The sequence below is a fragment of the Myotis daubentonii genome, chromosome 7 (assembly GCF_963259705.1).
Source record: "Myotis daubentonii chromosome 7, mMyoDau2.1, whole genome shotgun sequence".
NCBI lineage: Eukaryota > Metazoa > Chordata > Mammalia > Chiroptera > Vespertilionidae > Myotis > Myotis daubentonii.
Window position 1 is genome coordinate 32,825,122 of NC_081846.1, and position 20,665 is coordinate 32,845,786.

The 20,665-nt window shown below is 43.6% G+C and overlaps 1 protein-coding gene across 3 annotated transcripts in view; it reads left to right on the forward strand.

The window, feature by feature from the left end:
• The first annotated feature begins 6,162 nt into the window (after window positions 1-6,162).
• ATG16L1 (autophagy related 16 like 1) overlaps window positions 6,163-20,665 on the forward strand; it is a 34,077-nt gene continuing 19,574 nt past the window's right edge. For all 3 annotated transcript variants that reach the window (XM_059703597.1, XM_059703598.1, XM_059703599.1), the window contains exons 1-6: window positions 6,163-6,461; window positions 9,963-10,056; window positions 14,533-14,638; window positions 16,124-16,197; window positions 17,090-17,341; window positions 18,349-18,414. In XM_059703597.1, coding sequence (XP_059559580.1) covers window positions 6,347-6,461; window positions 9,963-10,056; window positions 14,533-14,638; window positions 16,124-16,197; window positions 17,090-17,341; window positions 18,349-18,414 — 707 coding nt within the window. In that variant the 5' untranslated portion in view covers window positions 6,163-6,346. The remainder of the gene's footprint in view (window positions 6,462-9,962; window positions 10,057-14,532; window positions 14,639-16,123; window positions 16,198-17,089; window positions 17,342-18,348; window positions 18,415-20,665) is intronic.

A 20,665-nucleotide genomic window follows, 5' to 3' on the forward strand; every position in this document is an offset into this window, starting at 1 on the left:
TTTGGGGTCAGAGCTGGGTTCAAATGCCAACTTCACCACTGGTGAGTTGAGGCCACTTACCTTCTTTGTCATCGGCAAGAAGGGCACAATGCATGTACACTTGGAGGTAATAACTGAAGATCGAAAACAATGATTAATACACAGTGTCACTCACTGTTTGTACCCAGAAGCTTCTTGAGCAAGCCTTTCCCAGGATGATAGGGCTCTAGGAGTCCTACCTTGAAGACCCATGAGAACCATCCTGAGATACTGTATTCCAGTGATGGCGAACCTATGACACGCGTCAGAGGTGACACGCGAACTCATTTTTTTTGGTTGATTTTTCTTTGTTAAATGGCATTTAAATATATAAAATATCAAAAATATAAATCTTTGTTTTACTATGGTTGCAAAGATCAAAAAATTTTTGTATGTGACACGGCACCAGAGTTAAGTTAGGGTTTTTCAAAATGCTGACACACTGAGCTCAAAAGGTTCGCCATCACTGCTGTATTTCATACATTTCAGAGTTTTTGAGGCTCACTCTTTCCTTGTTACACTCAGGAAATTACTGTTCATCCTGCAGCATATGGATAACAGGTTTCCTACCCATTCTCTCTTGCTGTTGGCATCATATCATTCGACAATATGGTGTTAACAAAAAATATTAAAACTAGCCGTGTTAAATTTTTGGTTCTGGTTCATCTTGTAGCATGATGAGAAGGAAAATCTTTTGCACAGCCCTAGTGGTGCAGAAATGTTAAGAAATTATTCTAAATATAGACTCCCAAGACAGAGGGACTGTTTTATGTCATTCTGTGATTTCTTTTTCACAGTGTGTTCTGTGTGCTGGAATACAGATTTTTAATGAAGCCAGAATGCTAAATGTAAGTGAACCTTTGCTCTCTGTTCATTGCAAAAGGCATTTGTTACATTTCATTGTCTGTGCATCTTAGCATCAGCAAAGCAAAAATCAGACCTCATAATGCAACAGCCTTGATTACGCCCAGAATCTAACTACCACTGTGGGTCTTTCCTAATCTACTTAACTGACCTTCAGTGAATACATGTACAAAGAGTTTCTAATTGTTCATCTTAAATCACCCTAATTGGACATGAGTAGGTGATAATATGTGACTTGAGGAATATTTTACATAATATAATTACTAATCCTAGATGATACATAATAAGCTTCCATTTTTTCTGCCAATAAATAGCCTACGAATTCTGCTTGTTATGGGAAATAAATTTGAACTGCAAGCTGTTCCAAGCAAGCCGTTCAAAACATTTACTTAAAACTTAGGTACAAAGTCTAGTAGCCTGTTAGTGACTACAAAATCTGAACAAGCTCTAGGTCCATGCTTCTCAAACTTGGGTATCCACAGACTCACCCAAGGGGCCCCCTTGGCAATGCAGGTTCTGGGGCCACTCACAGAGTTTCTGATTCCGTAGTTCTGAGGGCATGGTGAGGTGAAACTTGGAACAAGCGTGTTAAAGAACTATGCAGGTGATGCTGATGTAGCTAGCTGGGGACCAACTAGTCCATATTTCCTGGAGGTGTTCCTTCTCTCTTATATGTACCTGCTCATCCCCTTACCTGTGAGCAGATTCCCGACCCAGGCAACCTCTTCAGCACTGGCCGGGAAGCAGGTATATATCTAAGACTAAGGAATATTCTTTGAGCTTTTCAACTTTTCTTGACCTGATCATGACAATTAATCACAAACAAGGTAAATTCTTGAAAATCCATCAGGTTACCTATCTCAGGGATTGTTCAGAGGAGGACTAATACCAAATGCTTTTGTGCCAAATGAAAAGTTCATTGTCATGTGTGTTCTGTACTCGATCCTCACTACTCCATAGGCCTTAAGTGTATTTTATAGAGGAAGAAACTAAGGTTTAGGGAGGTTGAGGCACTTGGCAAAAGTCACACAAGAAAGGCGGAGAACCACGTCTTCTAACCGTGCGTCCAATCTCCAAAGCTATTCTTTCTAACAGCATGTTATGAGTTTGTTTACAGCCCTGACTGGTGTTGCTAAGTGGTTAGAGTGTCGGCCTGCACACCAAAGGGTCAAGGGTTCAATTCCCGGTCAAAGGCACATGACTGGGTTGGAGATTTGATCCTCAGCCACTGTTGGGGCACGTGCAGGGGGCAACCAATTGATGTGTCTCTCTCATACTGATGTTTCTCTCTCTCCTCACACTCTCTCCATTGCCCTCCCCACTTCCTTCCACTCTATCTAAAAATCAATGGGAAAAATATCCTCAAGTGAGGATTAACAAAAACAAAATTAAAAAAAAAAAAGAGTTTGGTTACATTGCCAGGATATTTAAAGGTGGGTTAAGCATTTTACATTAAAAATGGGGGAGAGGGGAATTACTTCTTGGAATTAATTTACATATAAAATTACTTATGTATTCTTCTGCAAAGAAAATGATTAAAACTCTAAGAGAAGTCTCCCTCAGTCTCTATTTTCAGACCTTTTACAATGCTTTCATACCTATTACGGGTAGGTATGAAATAGAAAAATAAGTTGAATCCTGATTTGCCCTTGGTTTTCTAGTCCTTTGGCACTGCCCAAGGACATGCTGACTTGGCTCCCTGGAGCTGAGCTGGGCATTTCAGGAACTGTTTCCCCCATGGGATCAGAAACATGATTTCACAAACCTAACTTTGTAGAACTTTCTAAACTGACATTTGTAGTTTGGATGGTTTTGTAGTCTTGATGGTCTGCTCAGAGCTCAGTTTCTGATGAGAGCCCACTTCCTGGTTCACAGATGACCATTTTCTGGGGGTCTTCACAAGGCAGGGAAAGAGGGTCTCTCTTACTCCTCTTAGGAAGGGATACCAAGCATCCTATCGGATTAGGGCTCCACCCTTATGACCTCATTGAACTTTATCTCCTAAAAGCCCTATTTCCAAATACAGTCACATTGGGGTTTAGGGATTCAACACATGGATTTGGGGACAGTGGGGTCAGAGGGAGAGGGGTGTGACACAATACAGGCCGTAGCAGATGGAGTCAGTAATTTTCCAGGAAAGATGCAAATGGACAGCTTTCCTACCAAAGACAGAAAGTTCTGTCTGAGAAAGTAGCCTTTCAACACTTTTATGGCGAAATGGCCGGTGGATCAAGAAGTCAACGTTTGGCATTACCAGTCCTTATGTGGGCACCCGAGAAGATGCTGTGGCTGCTGACTCTGGCTCCCCAATGTCTTATACAGAATTATATGCAAATCAATCCATAGGTGAACACTTCCTGGCAGGCATGCTTTAGTCAATGGCTTCCCTGCTGGGTTTTGGGCAAATCAGGTAAGCTCTGGCCTTAGGGCTGCCTTAGGCTGGGTTCCCTAAAAGCTGAGCCTGAGACTGGGGTCCTTGTACAAGAGATTTGTTGGAGAAATACTCTCAATCTGGGCATCAGGCTAAGCCAGAGGAGGCAGGATAGGCCAGGGGAGGAAGTTAGGCAGAACTGTAGTTTTAGGAGAAATCTCACCTCAGCCTGCCCTGTGGGGACCTCCAGACATACTCTACATAACAGAGAGTGTCCCCTGCAGAGGCAAGGGCACAGGGTACCTTTGCCCACTCCCAACTGTCATTTGCTTGGTTTAGAAATTATATTCTCTATTCATTCAAAAAATGTTCCCAATGAGGAGCCAGGGACACATTTATTTTACATAAATTGGATTTATACCACATACTGCTTTTATTATAAACATTTTTAACAATATATAATAGTCATTTACCTCTTATTGTTGAAAATATAGTTTTCAACATCTCCATTTTCCCCCCCCAAGGTTCTCTATATATGGACATTAGTCCAAATATTTCTTGGCATCAATTTCTACAAGTAGAATCACTGGTTCTGCAAATTTGTTAACATATTTTCATCATAACATTGTCTGGAAAATTAGTATATTCAGCTGTCAAGATCTGATGCTATGTTATGCTATGATCTTTTGAGGTTGGTATGGCTGTTACATTTGAAGGCATTCTTGGAGACTTTCAGAACCTGCTTCTTAATTTTCTTCAGTGTGTGAGGAAGTCCCTTCTGTTTCTGATCTCCATGGGTCCTTCCTTCAAGTTCAGATCACTCCGTACTGGTGGTCAACAAAATATCCTTTTCGACAGCTCTGGAAGCATGACTGTCCTTGTCCTGGGCTCCATAGAAGAGGAAGGGCCTCCATATCTGCTGCTGAAGGATCTTTCTCTGGACTAAGATACACTGGAAGATAAGCCAATTTCTGATATTCCTTTCTTCTCCTCTGGTCCCTTACTTTGTCCAGTTCCATGTTCATGTACTAAATTCACCAACTTGTGAAAGGCAGGTGAAGTTCAGATGATTTGATTCTAGACTGAGGTTTTCTATTCTACAGAGTTGATAGATGCCATTTCCTCCTGAGTCTGTCTCTCCCACCTCCCCTTTCAATATCTAGCAAATGGTCCTTTTTCTCTTTCAAAGTCCTGTTTATATCTTTTGTTACAAGAAAGGGACAGGCCCGGAGCGGGACTGCCTCAGGCAGGCCTGTAGTGTGGGGGTTCTTACCTTCATGCAGGAAAGATTTTACAACGTGAGTCCAGATGATGTTGAGAGCACGTTTATAAAACCTGGGGACAGGGCCCTGGTCAATGTGGCTAAGTGGTTAGAGCATCAGCCTGCCCACCAAAGGATCTGAGGTTTGATTCCCAGTCAAGGGCATGTAACTGGGTTGCAGGTTTGATCCCTGGCACCAGTCAGGGCACATGCTGGAGGCAACCAATCAATGTGCCTTTCTTATATGATGTTTCTCTCTCTGTCCTTCCCTCCTTCCCACCCTCTCTAAAAAAAATTAATGGAAAAAATATCTTAAGGTGAGGATTAACAAAACAAAAAAAATAAATAAAGCTGGGTAAAGTGAAATAAGGACAGAAGAAGCAATGAGAGAAAGCCTAGGCGGGGCTGCTTTGGCTCACTGAGAAGTCAGAGACAAGGGGGCCTTGAAGACAGGTTCAGGAAGTTAGCCCAGGCAGAGCTGCCTGCAAATCTCATGGGGATCCTTAGAGTTTAGGAGATGCAGGGGGGGTGGGGGGGGGGGAATGAAAAGGGGAAGGAAAGGACTGACACTGCTCCCAGGAGGAATTTAAAGACTGGGCTTTGCGGGAGGTCTTAGAAAAGGGTCTCAATAGAATATTCATCAGTTTTATGCTGATGTGCCAAATGAGATTTATTCCCTTAACTCCATCTGTCCTTGGGTGTGGTTGGCAAATGGCACTAGTTGGATTTCTGCTACCTATTTCCCCAAGTAGAGTATTTAAGCTATTTACCCTCTGATTGGGGAGAAGTGTAAACCACTTACTCTTAAGTGCCCTTGGTAGGGAAGATAGGACTTCACCACTTACTGATGGCTGAACACTGCTTGGACGTTTACCCGTCTGTCTCAGCTTCCCTATTCCACTTGTCCTGGCTTACTGGCCTGTCTCACCTTGACCCTCAGATTACCTTCCAACCCAAGGACCCATTTACGGTTAGGCCATAATTGCTAGGTTTCTAATGATTAACGTAGGCAATCTATTCACACCTTTAACTATTCTTTGCATTTTTCTTCTTTGTAAAAAACAAACAAACCTGTTTACAAGGTCAGGGGGATGCTCTCTCTAAAGCAGCCAGACTTTGGGCAGGCCTTGGAAGGATGCTGGGTGTCTCGGGAAAGTTAGGCTTACCATGGGCCCGGCACAGTGCTAACTGCATTATATAGTACCTATATAAAAGAAAGAACCTATAATACAGGTTCCTTTAAACCTCAAGACAACCCTGTGAGGTAGATATCATTACCATCCCCATTTTACAGATTCGAGGCTTAGGGAGGTTGTCATTCATCCACAGTTCACAGCTACTATGCGGACCCCACTTCTGCTTGTAAACTAAGGCGATGAAGAAAAGGGAGGCAGGCCAAGAAGTAAAATATAAAACGGAGTAAGAAGCAGAGGAAACGTAGGCAGGCGAGCGGATGCAGCCTCTTTCCGGTCTCCTTTCCAGCCAGGGCTGAGCCAGCACGATGCCCCAACGCCTCCCAGCGGCCGCCTCTCTCCCCGCAGTGCTTCCGGCCACGGGAGGGTGTCATTGACGAGCGCGACTGCGTCGGCGCAGACCACGTGCGTGCGTGAGGCGTAAGACGTCGGCGAGGAGGCGGGTCTTCCGGTCCTGGCCCAAACTATTTCCGACAGGAGCCGGAAGACCATCCCGGATGGCGCCGGGGGTGGCCTGCTGGTGGAGGTGAGCGTGGGGCCGCCCGCCTTCCCGCGCCCGCGGGTCGCCTCATGCTGCGGGCCGCGGCCGCCAGTCCCCGCTCGGATCGGCGGCGCTGAGGCGCCCGGGCCGCGTGCACCATGTCGTCGGGTCTCCGCGCGGCCGACTTCCCCCGCTGGAAGCGCCACATCTCGGAGGAGCTGAGGCGCCGGGACCGGCTGCAGAGGCAGGCGTTCGAGGAGATCATCCTGCAGTGTGAGCGGCGGGCGGGCCCCGGGAGCGGGCGGACGGACGGGCCTGCAGAGGCACGTGGGGCGCCGGCGGGGACCGGAGTCCGAGCTCCCGGCGCTGCCCGTGCCTCGGACGGCCCAGACCATTTTTTTCTTTTAGACCTTCTCTTTCATTTTACCCTTGGGTGTGACTGTGGAGGGGTTCCTTTACTAAATCGTGCGCTTTTCGGAGGCTGGCACCGTGCACGCTGGCGTTTGTAAATCCCCGCAGCTCACGCAGCGCTTGCTCCAGAAACGTCCTGTTTCTCGGGCATCTGTGTTTTTGAAACGGGCACTGACTTTAAGCAATAACTCGCGCAATTAACATCTTCTGAGTGTCATGAAATGTTTAGCCTTTCATCCTTTAGACCTTCCTTATTCCAACTTGATATTCTTTGACGATTGAATATTTTGAGGCTTAATATACTTTAAATTTGGGGCAACATAGTTTTTGCTATTACTGAAAACTTCAATATAAGAAAGGTAGTTAGTTTCGCCTTAGCCGGTTTGACTCAGTGGATAGCGTTGTCCTGCGGGCTGAAGGGTCCCAGGTTCGATTCTGGCCAAGGGCACATGCCTGGGTTGCGGGCTGGATCCCCAATGGGGGACATGCAGGAGGCAGCCGGTCATTCAATGATTCTCTCTCATCATTGATGTTTCTTTCTCTCTATCCCTCTCCCTTCCTTTCTAAAATCAATAAAAATATATTTTTTAAAAAAAAGAAAGGTAGTTTCCTTCCACCACCGGTGCAATATGAGTAGAAAAATATACCCTTAAATGCGTTCTAATGAGCACTTCCTAGCTCCCCCCTTCTTCAATTTTACCATAACTGATGACACATTTAGGGTAAGAAATGGGCAGTGTTCAGTCCTGTGGTTTTATCTACCCCCTTGAAGTAAGCCTGACAAGTCTCTCCGTTTATATTGATTGATGAGATTTGTAATACTAGTAGTTGACCTGTGTTGAGTTCTGATTGCACTAAATCAGTGGTTCCCAAACCTACCTGTACATCAGAATCACCTGGGGATCTTATAAAATGTGCCAACAAGTTTGAGTACTGTAGTCAACATTTGGCATTTATTATTTCACTTAATCTTCCTGAAAATCCTACGAAGCAGGTCGTGGTGTCCATTTTACACAAGGCGGAGAGAGGTTAAGTAATCTGTCTGGAAAGGTACAGCAGGTTAACAGTGGGGGCCTAGAATTGAAGGTAGACTTGATGGCTCCCAACTTGGATTTGCTGTTCTCCCTTGGTCCCCCAAGAAATGGCCCTTAGATGGGAAAGAAAGGGAGATGGTGGAGCCCTGTTATGGCTTGTACTCAAAGGCCCTGGCAGACCAGTATCATTTCAAAAAGCCAGAGGCACAGGCAGCCCTCTTACTCAAATGTGATTCCTTAGCAGGTCATCAGGTATTTATTGAATGCTTGTTCTTCAAGAGCTAATGCACATTGTAAGTCAAATTGGGTTGGAGATCAGACTCCACTCCTTACTAACCATTTTTTACACTTGCCTTTCTGAGTCTGGTTTGCTGCATCTATAAAATGGGGGTGACGCTTGCTCTGCCTGCTTCATAAAAACAAGGCTGTGCATGTAAGTGCTTTGGAAGCCATGTCCGTAAGTCTATAAATGAAAGATGCTTGTAATCACATTGGCACAATTTGAATGTTTTTCTGCACTTTAAAAATGGGCATCTTGATGGGGTGTGAGGATGTAGAAAAGTCAGGAGAGATCAGTCCTGGAAAGGGAACATATCTTTTAATGAGCTGTGGTGGGCAGAGAATATCTGAGGGGCTAGAAGCGGGTAGGAGAGCAAGACCACCTTTCTTTACGCTGAGGATTGACATTGGGGAGATCACTTCTAGTTTGACCTTGAAACGGCCCCACTCCTCCTTCCAGCCTTCCCAGTCAAGTTCTGACTGTCCATCAGCCCAGAATCTCATGTTCAGTTCCTGCCTCTGAGCCTGAAGAGAAAGATGAAAAGAGGCTGTGGGAGCAGTGGGCATCTTCATCCATCTCTCTCTCTTCCTATTTTTTTAATAATTGGTGTGGGGTTTTTTATTGATTTCAGAGAGGAATGGAGAGGGAGAGAGAGATAGAAACATCAGTGATGAGAGTCATTGATTGGCTGCCTCCTGTATGCCCTGCACTGGAGAGCAAGTCCACAACCTGGGCATGTGCCCTGACTGGGAATCAAACCGTGACCTCCTGGTTCATAGGTCGATGCTCAACTACTGAGCCACTCAGGCTGGGCCTTCCTTCTCTTTAGTGAGAGGAACTTTAGGAAGGATGCCTCAATACCGCATGTCCTTTGAAAGACCTATTACTATCACAGGGCACCCAGCTCTGCTGTAACATTTGAAAGATCTTCTTAGAGCCCTTTGACACTGGTGAATATCCGAAGTTGGAGCCACTTCCCTGTTCTGACTAGTTCATTGAATTAATGTAGATGAAGAGAGTGTTTCTTTTTCTGCCAGTAATTCCACTTTCAGATATCAAGAAGAAATAAGACTCAAGACTCTTATTTACTTATCCTCACTGGAGGATGTGCTTACTGATTTTGGAGTGAGAGGAAGGAAGAGAGAGAGAAACATCAATCGTATGCATCCTGGGGATAGAACCCACAACCTAGGTATGTGCCCTGACCAGGAATCAGACCTGGGACCTTTCAGATGCAGGGTTCGATGCTCCAACCAACTGAGCCACACCAGCCAGAGCTGAACTCAAGGGCTTGAGAACCTTTAAGAAAATAAAAGAGCTCTTCTAACAGGAATGGTCACTAGCATAAACCCTATCAAAATTTTGTTCTTAAGCAGTTATAATCTTGGACTTTTAGGATACGCAACAACCCCCATCAAATGTAGCTATTCTGCAAATTCCCCATGGTCACTCTCTTGTTCTGGTTAAACACCCCCACCCCCCACCCCAAATCTGATCTTGCTGGGCCCCATGTGCCTGTCATTACTAACTACAAGTCCATTTCTAGCTCGGACCTTTCTTTTGAATTCCTGCACTGCGTTGCTTGTCACATTTGCTAAGTTCAGAAAGGGAACTCATTTTCTCCCTTAAGCTCTCCACTCATGTGTTCTCTGATACAATAGCATCTTCCACGCAGTTTCCTGAGCAAGAAATCTCAAAATGATCTTTGACTTCTTAGTTTTTACTCCAGGGTAGAAATGGGTAACTGTGGGAGTAGAAAGCATTTTCCATTGCCTTTAATAGGGTGAACATGGGTCCCTTGACTGGGTTCCTCTTGCTTAGGCCAAGCAGCATCTAAGGAGTGTATGTTCCTGAATTTTGGATAATTGCTCTAATTGGTGACAAAGTACAGTACCTAGTACTTTGATACTTAATAAAAGTGAAACCATTTATTTAGGTCCAAGTCTTTGTGTGTGTGTGGGTGGTCCAAGTCTTTATATGACATTAAGTAGTAAACACACGTATGTAGGTTATAATAAATAACTTGATTTTCTCTCTTTTGGGGGGTAGATAACAGGTTGCTGGAAAAGTCAGATCTTCATTCAGTGCTGGCCCAGAAGCTACAAGCAGAAAAGCCGGACATACCCAACAGGCATGAGATAAGGTATTTTGAAACTATCCTGTATAATTTGTACCTCTCATGAATTGAAATTAGTCTCAGTTCATTTCTCTAATTTAGAAGCAAACCAAGTACTGTTTCTGCGCTCTAGTTTTTGTCAGCTCTTTTTAGATAAGATTCTGAAGCCAGATAACTAAAATATTTTTTAGAGGTTCTCCCACCTACCCACCTTGAAGGGTTATTGGTAAGATGTTAGCTAGAGAAATTGCTTAAGGCGGTACTTGGCCAGTTCCTTCTCCAGCCAGTCAGGGTTCACATTTTCTAAATAATCAGACAAGTAAGCATTCCTGAGCAGATTTACATAGTTCTTGTTTAATACAGATTGCCATAAGTTGCTTTTTCTACAAAACAGGTCTATTTGATCCTTTTTATTCATTGTTTTTTCAACATATTTTAGTAGATTGTGAAATTAAACTAACAGGTTGCAACAAGTCTTTTTCTTTTAAGAAAGATTAGGGGAAAGGTCTGCGTTTCTATAGGAAGGATGAGTATTGTCTTGTTAAATATGCATATATGAGTTCATGATGAGGGTCTGATGTGTTTACTTGGGTCATTTATGTAAACTATATTTCTTTCTGAGGGTGACGGTCCAAAAACCTGAAAGCCAGTCTTCAAAGCAGGGTAATTGGAATCATTCTAGAGTCTTACTGTCTTTTTCCATATGCTCATGTTGCCATATTAAATTTGATGGTTTGTATGAGAACGGTAGCCATTATTGCTCTAAAATTCCATTCTTATTTGCATATTAGTTAACAGTTTTAAGAACAAGGTTAATGGTAATTTGGGGTTTTTAAAAATCCCACAAATGCTAGATGTAGCTTAAGACGTATCTTTACTCCTGTAGCTGAATGGGCTGTGTAACTGCCATGCATGTTTCCACATCTGGCCAGATGGGAAAGAGGAACAAATGGGCTGGCCCAGGTTCCATCCTTGCTAACAACAGTTCAGCAGAGTGTGCCTGGCTGGACCCTGTTGGGAGTCTTCTGTAGCATTGAAAATACTCGGTTCAGTCTTCTAGTCAATTTCAGGTATAGAGAATACCATTTCACCTTTTCATCTAAAATCAATCGATTGAAAACTTGAAGCATTTTATTTCTACCAGGCTAGACTCTTGGTTACTATATTTCTGTATATATATTTTTTTTCTGACAAACTCATTTGCTTGGAAAGGTACTATAAGTAAATGTAAAAACAATTATTTTGGCTGAATATCACAGGGGTGGTAATTTGATTGGGGGTCTTTCCTTCCCCACAAACGTGTGTCCATAATCAGGCCTCTCCTGACTGCCTGGTTCTTTATTTTCCATGAGTCATCTATGGTTCCTTTTTCCTTCACTGACCTGCCCCTCCACATATAGTCAGTTCCCTGGGCCTGTTGGTTCCTCCCACAGTCTCGAGTGCATCTGTCCTTTATTTTTTTTATTTTTATTTTTTATTTCTTTGCTGTGCCCCTCTCCCCTTCATTTGTTACCTGCCCTTCCATCCCTGCACTGTGACACCTTCTGCACTCAGACATTCTGTGACTGTAGTGTGAGCCAGGTATTAGGGATATGGAGGCGAATAAGTCAGTGCCCATTTTTAAGGAAGTGGGTCTAATGGGGGTCACCAGTTCAAGGGGTGTTTGCTAGTGTGATAAGTTATGCACAGAATATGGCTACCTGGGTGATTATGTTTTTAAAAAAATTCAATAGTAAATTTGGAGAACTAATGGGATTTATTAAACAATTTGTGAATCTGGCAACATCCCATCTAGCAACTGGAAGTTGTATAAAATAGGAAGTTTTTATAGGAAGGGTGGGGCAAGGGATTACTAACAAAAGAAAAGAAAGAATTATTATCCCAAGGATTTTTATCATGCAGATAGCCTCTTTCTTTGAGGAGGGAGGAAATGGAAAGGGTCCACCTGACAGGTTACCTCTAGTTGTTGATCAGAAACTTTTAAACTGGCTGACTCATATGAGAGAGATTGAAACTGCAGTTAGATCAGATATAAAATGTAGGTTTGGGATTATAGGCTTTTAGCACAAGTGATCCCATTTTGGGCCTTTTGTTTTTTAAGTTTCCTTTCTCCCTCCTGTCTCCTTAAGTCCTGTGCGTCTTGTCCTTATTAATCTTAAAAGAATTGTACAATTGAAACCTATTTAATTTTATTAACCTGGGTCACTCCAATAAATTTAATAAAATTAAAAAATACTATCAATTATCTGACTTCCCTTGTCAGTGTTTTAATCCCCTTGCTTACTAAATAGATTAAAATTAAACTCTTCAGCCTGAATATCGTGGATTCCAGTAATTTTCCAAGTATGCTTCCTGAACAGCAGCATCTGGGAAATTGTTAGAAATGGAAAGCCTTGCGTCCTTCCCCAAACCTATTCTTTCAGAAACTCTGAGAGTGGGGCCCCATTAATCTGTTTTAAGAAGCCCTTTAGGTGATCCTGATAACCTCTAACTGTTGAGAACCACTGTGTTAGTCCATGGCTACTCAGGAGTCCTTGTGAATCAGCCAGTGGACGTACGGATTATCAGCTCTATCTCAGACCTGTATCAGTCTGGGGTGGGGCTCGGGAGTGTTTAAACATGCCTTCTAGGTGACTCTTACCTACCTAGTGAAGCACTGTTGATGGACTATTGTTAGGAGTTTGACTTTTATTTTGAGTAAAATTGGAAGTAGTAGGAGGCTTTGAAGTGGCATGAGTGACCTGTATCCTTGCCCTAGTCTCCAGCTCTTCTTTAGAATGCCAACTCCTTTTAAGAGGGCTTTTACATTTTGCATATTCCCCATTGCTCTGCATTAACATAAGGAGATTTGATAAAGATAATTTCTAATCCACATATGCAGTTAATCACCCAGGCCTGTTGATGATTTCTCATAAGATTGGGGAAGCACTAGGTCGCCTCAGAAGATGAGGCATTGTGTGCTTGAACTTGTGATAAAACTTTAGAGATGGAGATGGGAATTGGAGGGAGCATCGTGCTCTCCCCCCTCCCACTTTCCCCTCTGTATTTCCTTATCAGTGGTGGAGGAGGCAGTTCTCCCCTCCTTTCAGGTAGTGGTATCCCAGCTTTCTTCCTTTCCTCCATTCATGTACATACCCTGGGCGATGGTCTGATAATTCACATCTTTAGCTCCAGCTGAGACCCCTTGCCTGCGCTGCTGTTTCTGAGATACTGTGCAAACACCTGCAGAGTTCCCAGAACCCCATTGGTCCTTGAAGCAGTCTGAACTCAGTTGCTACATGTCAGCCTCCAGCTAGAACCTCTTTACTTGACGTTCAGACTCCAATTTCCACTTGGTTGGTGGACATACCTACTTGGTTATCCCCACCGAACTCTTCAGCCCTCCCCCAAACCTGCTTCTCCCATTGTCCCTCCCATCTTAGTAGGTGACGCCTACATTCTATCAGTTGCTCAGTCCAAAACCCTGGGAGTCATTCTTTATTCCTATCTCTGATACCCCACATCCAATTTAAGGGCACATACTGTCATCTCTCTTCAGAATGGATCTAGCTGGGATCTGACCACATCTCACCCCCTCACTGCTACCACCTTCATCTGAGCTGCACTATCTTAACCCAGACTGTGGGCTGTATAATAGCTCTAACTGGTCACTCTGTTTTTACCCTTGTCCCCTGCATGCTGCTCTCCACCCAGCAACCATAGTGATCCTTTTAAAACCAAAGTCTCTCCTCTCCTCAAAACCCTCCAATGGCTTGCAGTCATACCCAGTAAAAGCCACAGTCCTCCGGCCTGTGAGGCTCTGCCTGACCTCCCCGCTCCTCCCCAACTGGCTCTAGTCATACTATCCCTGGAGAACGCCATCTGTGTCCCTCGTCTAGGCCTTTCCAACACTTGCTGTTCCCTCTGCTTAGAAGGGCCCTCATGGACCACAAGGCTTGTACCTCACCTCTTTCCCGTCTCCATTCTTGTATGACCTTTCAGAGAAGCCTTCTTTAATCACCCTGCATAGAACAGGACCCCTGTCACTCTGTACCCGACTAAGTTTTTCTCAGTACATCTGACCACCTGCCTTTATGTAGTTACTTATTGTCTGTCTGCTCTTAACTTCTTGTCAGTCACATGAGAGCAGAGCTCTGTGCACTGCTTTCGTCAAGCTGCAGGAGCAGTGCCTGGCACAGAGTTGGTGCTCACATACTTGCCTGGTGAGCAGCCTGCTTGTCTCTTCCATAGTTACCTAACCTTTATTCTGGAACCTACCCTTTCTTCCTGAAAGCACGTGGTGGTTTGGGTAGTGGTTGGTCTCCTACTTTCTCCATCAGGTTTATGTGGCGTATAACTACACTGGCCTGGAGAGACTGGCCTGCTTTATTGGCTTTGTTGTCATGTTCATGGTTTGAAATTCTGAAGTTATTGTTCCACTACCTGATTGAAAGGGGTCTGATCCACCCCCCCCCCCTTTTTTTTTTTGCACATTCTCTTCATCTGCCTTGTTTGGGAATTCAGTCCCGGACATGATGGTGCATGGAATGATGGCCAGCTACAGGAAATGGCCCACCTGAAGATGAAACACCAGGAAGAACTGACTGAGTTGCACAAGAAACGTGGGGAGGTAAAGATAGCTGCTCTCCTTGTCTGTTTTCTACTCTCTGTGGGTCTTTTAGTGGGAGGATGGGCAGGCTGGCTTCGTGTGGCATCACCAGCTCTATCTGTGGGAATGAAACAACGGGAAAGGTGTGAGGGCCTTGTTTCCATCAGCAAGAGGGCAAGCCATTGAGATAACTGCCCAGTTGTCATGCTCTAAGATAGCATGGAAGGTACAAGTGGAGAAATTTGAAAGGAAAGAAGTTTTCTGCTTGGTCCACTGAAGATCTAAAGCTTTTTAGAAGCAGATAGCCAATGGGTGGTTACCAGAGACAAAAGGAGGGGGTTAAGGGTGAAACAGGTAAAGAGGTCACTTATATGGTGATGGATGGAAACTAGACTTTCGGTCGAATTATATATAACAGTGATGGCAAACCTTTTGAGCTCGGTGCGTCAGCATTTTGAAAAACCCTAACTTAACTCTGGTGCCGTGTCACATATAGAAATTTTTTGATATTTGCAATCATAGTAAAACAAAGATTTATATTTTTGATATTTATTTTATATATTTAACACATTGTATGCAGGAACGTATTTATACATTTTACGTTGACTGGTAGTAGAGCGCAGGACACGTATTAATACGTTTTTTTTATAGACTAGCGGTAGAATGCGGGTAACGTATAAATACGTTTGTTTTTATACTTTTTTATTGCTCTAAAGGGATTCTAACATGCAGATATACGAATTCCAAAGGACAATATTTGGGTCTCTAACACATACAATGGTGAATTATGTATGTACTTCCAGGTATAACGGTTATCAATCTATTCAACTGCAAAAATGGCCCGTGCCACCTGTTAGCACGTGATAAAAACTACCTGCAAACAATGTGTTAAATGCCATTTAACAAAGAAAAATCAACCAAAAAAATGAGTTTGCATGTCACCTCTGACACGCGTGTCATAGGTTCGCCATCATTGATATATAATGTTGCACACCTAAAACTTCTATAATATTATAAACCAGTGTTATGTCAATAAAGAAAATAATTTTTTTAAAAATCTTTTGAGAGTGAATCCTGAAATTTCAGAAAGAATCGTTAGAATTAAATCCTGAGCTATGTTAACTCTCAATGGTATTGTGATGACACATTATGAAAAAATACAATAAAATTTACAAATCAGCTGAATTGATCATTTTATCAGCTGAAGAGTCTGAAAAGATAGCTGGGGTGCAGGGGTAGACAGAGTCCTCAGCAGGAACCTATCAGTCACCTAGAGCTCTTCTCACCCATCCGAGCCTGCCTTCAACAGGGACCAGCCCCCACCATTCCCATGAGCATCCTTATGGGCCCTTCAGCTCCTCTCCACCACCCAGCTCGTTTCTTCCTGCCTTGGCTCAACCCACAGGCACCTTTTCTTTCTTAAAAATAATTTAACCCACTGTTATTTAGTTTTCAACGAGGCTCTAAAATCTCTTATTTATTAAAGTATTCTTCTTTACCCCCCAGTTAGCTCAGTTGGTGATTGACCTGAATAACCAAATGCAGCAGAAGGACAGGGAGATGCAGATGAATGAAGCAAAGTGAGTAGAGACAACACCTACTTTGGGACTGGTTGTGGGATCATGCCCCTGTTTTATCTACTGTACTCTTGTGAGCAGGGCCAGTGGTGATCAGTGGCAAATGGTAACCACGTTGGACTCAGCAAGAGTTTTATTTTTGTGCAAGTATAGCTTGGGATCTTTTTTCCTGCTCTAAGGATGGAAAAGGCCAGGACAGAGCCCTCAATCTTCCAGGTTCCCAACATACTCCTGGGAAGTACCTTTGGCCCTTGCAAATGTCCTTGGGGCATTCATAGTTCTCCCCATGGCCGCTGGGTATGGGAGCTGGTATCTTCTGTGGTGGAAATGGCCCAAGATAAAGAGTGTGTGGTCCTTGAGAGCAGGGATGAGTTTGTGGGCAGGATTATTCTTGATTGGAGAGAAGCCTGGCAGATAAGATAAACAGAGACTCAAGCCTGAGTCATTGTGCCTTTTTCCTTAACGTGCAGAGAGGGATATCTAGAGGCTTAGAAAAATGAGGGACTTCCTCGGGCATTCTCAGTCAGTGAATGATAGAGCTGATGGAATACACAGGATTTCCAGCCTCTTAAGCCCCTGTTGACCGCTCACATTAAGCACCAGAAGCTTCCTCTCTTCAAATTTTGCTTTTCTGAAAAATGCTGTAATAGTAATTCATTATCTGGATGAATTTGACCCCAGATGCTTCCTCTCCTAATGGGGTTGTCCTGTAAACCATTGGGACTGGACTCTAAGTGAGGTGTAATAACAGTGAAGTCTCCTGCATGGTGCCTGATGTGATGGCTGAGGTCACTGCTGGTGCCCGAGCTCATACAGCTCCAGCACCTGGCCAGGTCCTCTGGCCCCCAGCGGGGCTCCTGCAAAGTGCCATTTCTTCCCTGTGTTGTGCTTTCAGAATTGCAGAATGCTTGCAGACTATCTCTGATCTGGAGACAGAGTGCCAAGAACTACGCAGTAAACTGCAGGACCTGGAGAGAGCCAACCAGACCCTGAAGGATGAATATGATGCCCTGCAGATCACTTTTACTGCCTTGGAGGAGAAACTGAGGAAAACTTCGGAGGAGAACCAGGAGCTGGTCACCAGGTGGATGGCCGAGAAAGCGCAGGAAGCCAATCGCCTCAATGCAGAGAATGAAAAGGATTCAAGGTAGGAGATGTATCCATAGTTAATAGGTTTCTTTTTTGCTAAAGTGGAACCTAGGTCTTTGAAAAGAAGGAAACAAACCTGGCAGCTCCTACCACAGCGTGGGGGAAAACCAGAAAACATTAATGAAAATAATTTTGAGAGTGGATGCAACTGTTGACAGCATTAAGATTTTGCCACAGGCGAGGCTTCTGTGTTCAGCCCTAATCTCATTTGTAAAATGGGAATAATGGCACTCAACCTCAAAGCATTGTTATGAGGATTAAATGAGTTAAAAACTGTAAAGTAATAAAACTCAGCTAGGAACAAGTAAATTGTAAGTGAAGCTTAACTATTATTATTCATGCTCTTGGTATGTCGGTGTGAGGCTGTTTGCTGTAGAAACTAAGTTGCAGCCATGACTAACCCTGTATACACTTTTCTGTCCTGAGAGGCCCTGGGTCCCAACAGGCTTCTCCCTTGCTGGTTCACTGCTTTTTCTAATAACACTAGAGGCCCGTTGCAGGAAGATTCCTGCAAGAATAGGGCTTCCTACGGCTGGAGCGAAGCAGAGAAGGGAGCGAAACTCGCTGAGGTGGGCTTCGCTCCCATCTCCGCCGCCCGGCTTGTTTCGCTCCTGCCTCCGCCTCCCGGCTTGTTTTTGGCCGCCTGGCTTGCTTCGCTCCCAGCTGGTGTATGCAAGGTAACCGCCATCTTTTGTGGCGGTTAATTTGCATATCGTGCTGATTAGCCAGTGGGAGGCATAGCGAAGGTACGGTCAATTACCATGTTTGTCTATTATTAGATAGGATAATCCTCCCTCCAGGCTTTGCTCTGACATCCTTTATAACAGCATCTTTACCAATGTTACCAGTATGGATTTGGGACTTTGGAGTCTTTGCTCAGGGCAGTTGTTATTTTGAATGCACTGAATATTTAGATACATTATTAGAGCTAGTTTATTGAGAGCCAAAGCCCCATGCATTTTTTAAGCAAACATAAGTAGTGGGCTTTCTTTTCTTTTTTAATAGGCGGCGACAAGCCCGACTGCAAAAAGAGCTTGCAGAAGCAGCGAAAGAACCTCTACCAGTTGAACAGTAAGTAGAGATATGCAATCAAAACTGCTCTGAATAATTTGATTCTCTCTTTTTAATATATTTTTGATTTCTATAAAACCATTTTATGGATTGCTGAAAGAAATGTAAAAGATTTAAGGAAGGAAAGAACCCTCATTACCTTCCAGAAAGTTGTTCCTCTTTACACCCCTCATGTGCTGTGAGTTCTAACTACCTGCACCCTTAACTCGTGACAATCTCCCTGTTTTCCTGTTGCTACTGACCCACTTTCTCCCCCTGCTTGGGGCAGTGTTATGCTGGGCAGGGTTCTTTTGCTCTTGGTTTGTGGCTTTAAATGGATGTTTGGGCAAATCCTTGAAGCATAAGTGAAGACTAGGATCTGTTGGAACAAAAGGAATTGAATCAGTTGGAGCTTTTCCTAATCTGGAGACAGGGTGGAGAACCTTCCCTGAGACCCAGAGCTTTGTTTTGAGGTGGTGGGAGCTTTCATGACTGAATTCCTTTTGTCTCTAATTCAGAATGTGTTCTTTTCCTGTTGAATTGTATTCTGGAGTATGGCATTAGAATTATGATCTGGTTTTTAAAAAGTTGCTTGCATATAAATGAAGGGGGGTGGTTGAAATTCATTTAGGAGTCACCTAGCAGACAAAGGTCTTATTTTATAGGGAAATAAGAAGGTTCTCATACCAAGCCTTTGCTGTAGATGCAGAATGGACATTTCTTCTGTAATTGTAGAGGTGGAAAATGAACCTGACAAAACTGCAATGTAAATAAATTAATTGACCTGGAAATGAGGTTTGATTTCTTAAAATTACAGCTTTGTTATTTTTGTCCACCAGAGCATTGCTTGTCCATCTATTTGCCAGCATAAGTGGGTGACTAGGTGTGACATGATTTAGACAGATGGAGCATCCTGCCCAAGGGGCTGAGCTGGGATGCAAAGCCAGGGGTGTCTGTCTAGGCCTGTTCTTAGTCTCTGTGCTTCCCTAAGAGAGGAGTTTCTGGAGGGAAGGACATTTACATCTTTGAAGGGTTTTGATAACCAGTTGCCAAACCCTTGTATTTTCTGATGGCCCTGGGCCTTTGTAGAGTTCAGAGTACCTTTATGGCTTTAAAATTCTACTTTAAAGCATTTACATGATCTCAACTCATTTTTGCTACTCTTGCCATCTCTGCTGGTCTGTTGTCACCCTTGTGTGAACACAAGTGACTTCCAGAACCACAACCTAGAAGAAAAGAAAGCCCAGCCTTGTTCTCTTCTTCGGACCTACCTTTGTTTTCCTGTACATCCTGGCCCAGGCTGGGTTCAGTTACACGGAACCCTAGATGCAATAGCCAAGGAAAATAAGTTTTCTTTGACTTGGTTTAACTTGCTTGATAACAGGTCCTTACATATATACTTACTTAATCCAGATAATCATGGAAAAAATCTTGCTTTCAAGCTCCTATGAATCCAAAAATTAGTTGATACAGTCTTGGGTTATTACATTTTATCATTTTACTTCTCCATGAAGATTGAAACTCGGTAGGAGGTCATTAAGACCAAAATAATTACTTGACTTCCCCCTACCAGGAAAATGGGGGGGAGGGCAGTGGATTCCAGAGGCGCTCTTGCATCCATAGGATGAGCAATAGCAAAGGAGTGTGTTCCTGTGACTTGATGGCTTTGTGTGAAATGCGTTGGACTCTCCAAATGTCAGGAGCACCAAGGACTTAATTTTTTTCTTCTTCTTCTTAATCCTCACCAGAGAATATTTTGATTGATTTGAGTGGGGGGCGGGGGGGGACATCCATGTGAAAGAGAAATCAGGAATTGAACCTGAAACCTTTTGGTGACTGGATGACACTCCAACCAACTGACACCCGGCCGGGGCAGGAGCACTGAGTAGTTTAAACATGAACTACCCAGAGTGTAAGTGAATTATGTTTAAATTTTGCTTTCCTGTTTTTTATATTATTAAAGTAATATTTAAAACAGTTGTTAAGGCAACTATTGATTTCATTGCCCTTTTATGGGTCCCTTTGCTTATTCAACAGGACCTTCTCCCTTTACTTGTTTTCTTATACTTTGTAGCTGCCCCTATCTGAGTCCCTTCCCTGTCTCAGGGAACTATGTATTGGTGAGTACGGTCCAGTTGTTCAAGGGCAGGAGGCCTTCAGCTGCTCGCCAGACTTCTTTTTTTTTTTTTTTTTTTTAAATATATTTTATTGATTTTTTACAGAGAGGAAGGAAGAGAGATAGAGAGTTAGAAACATCGATGAGAGAGAAACA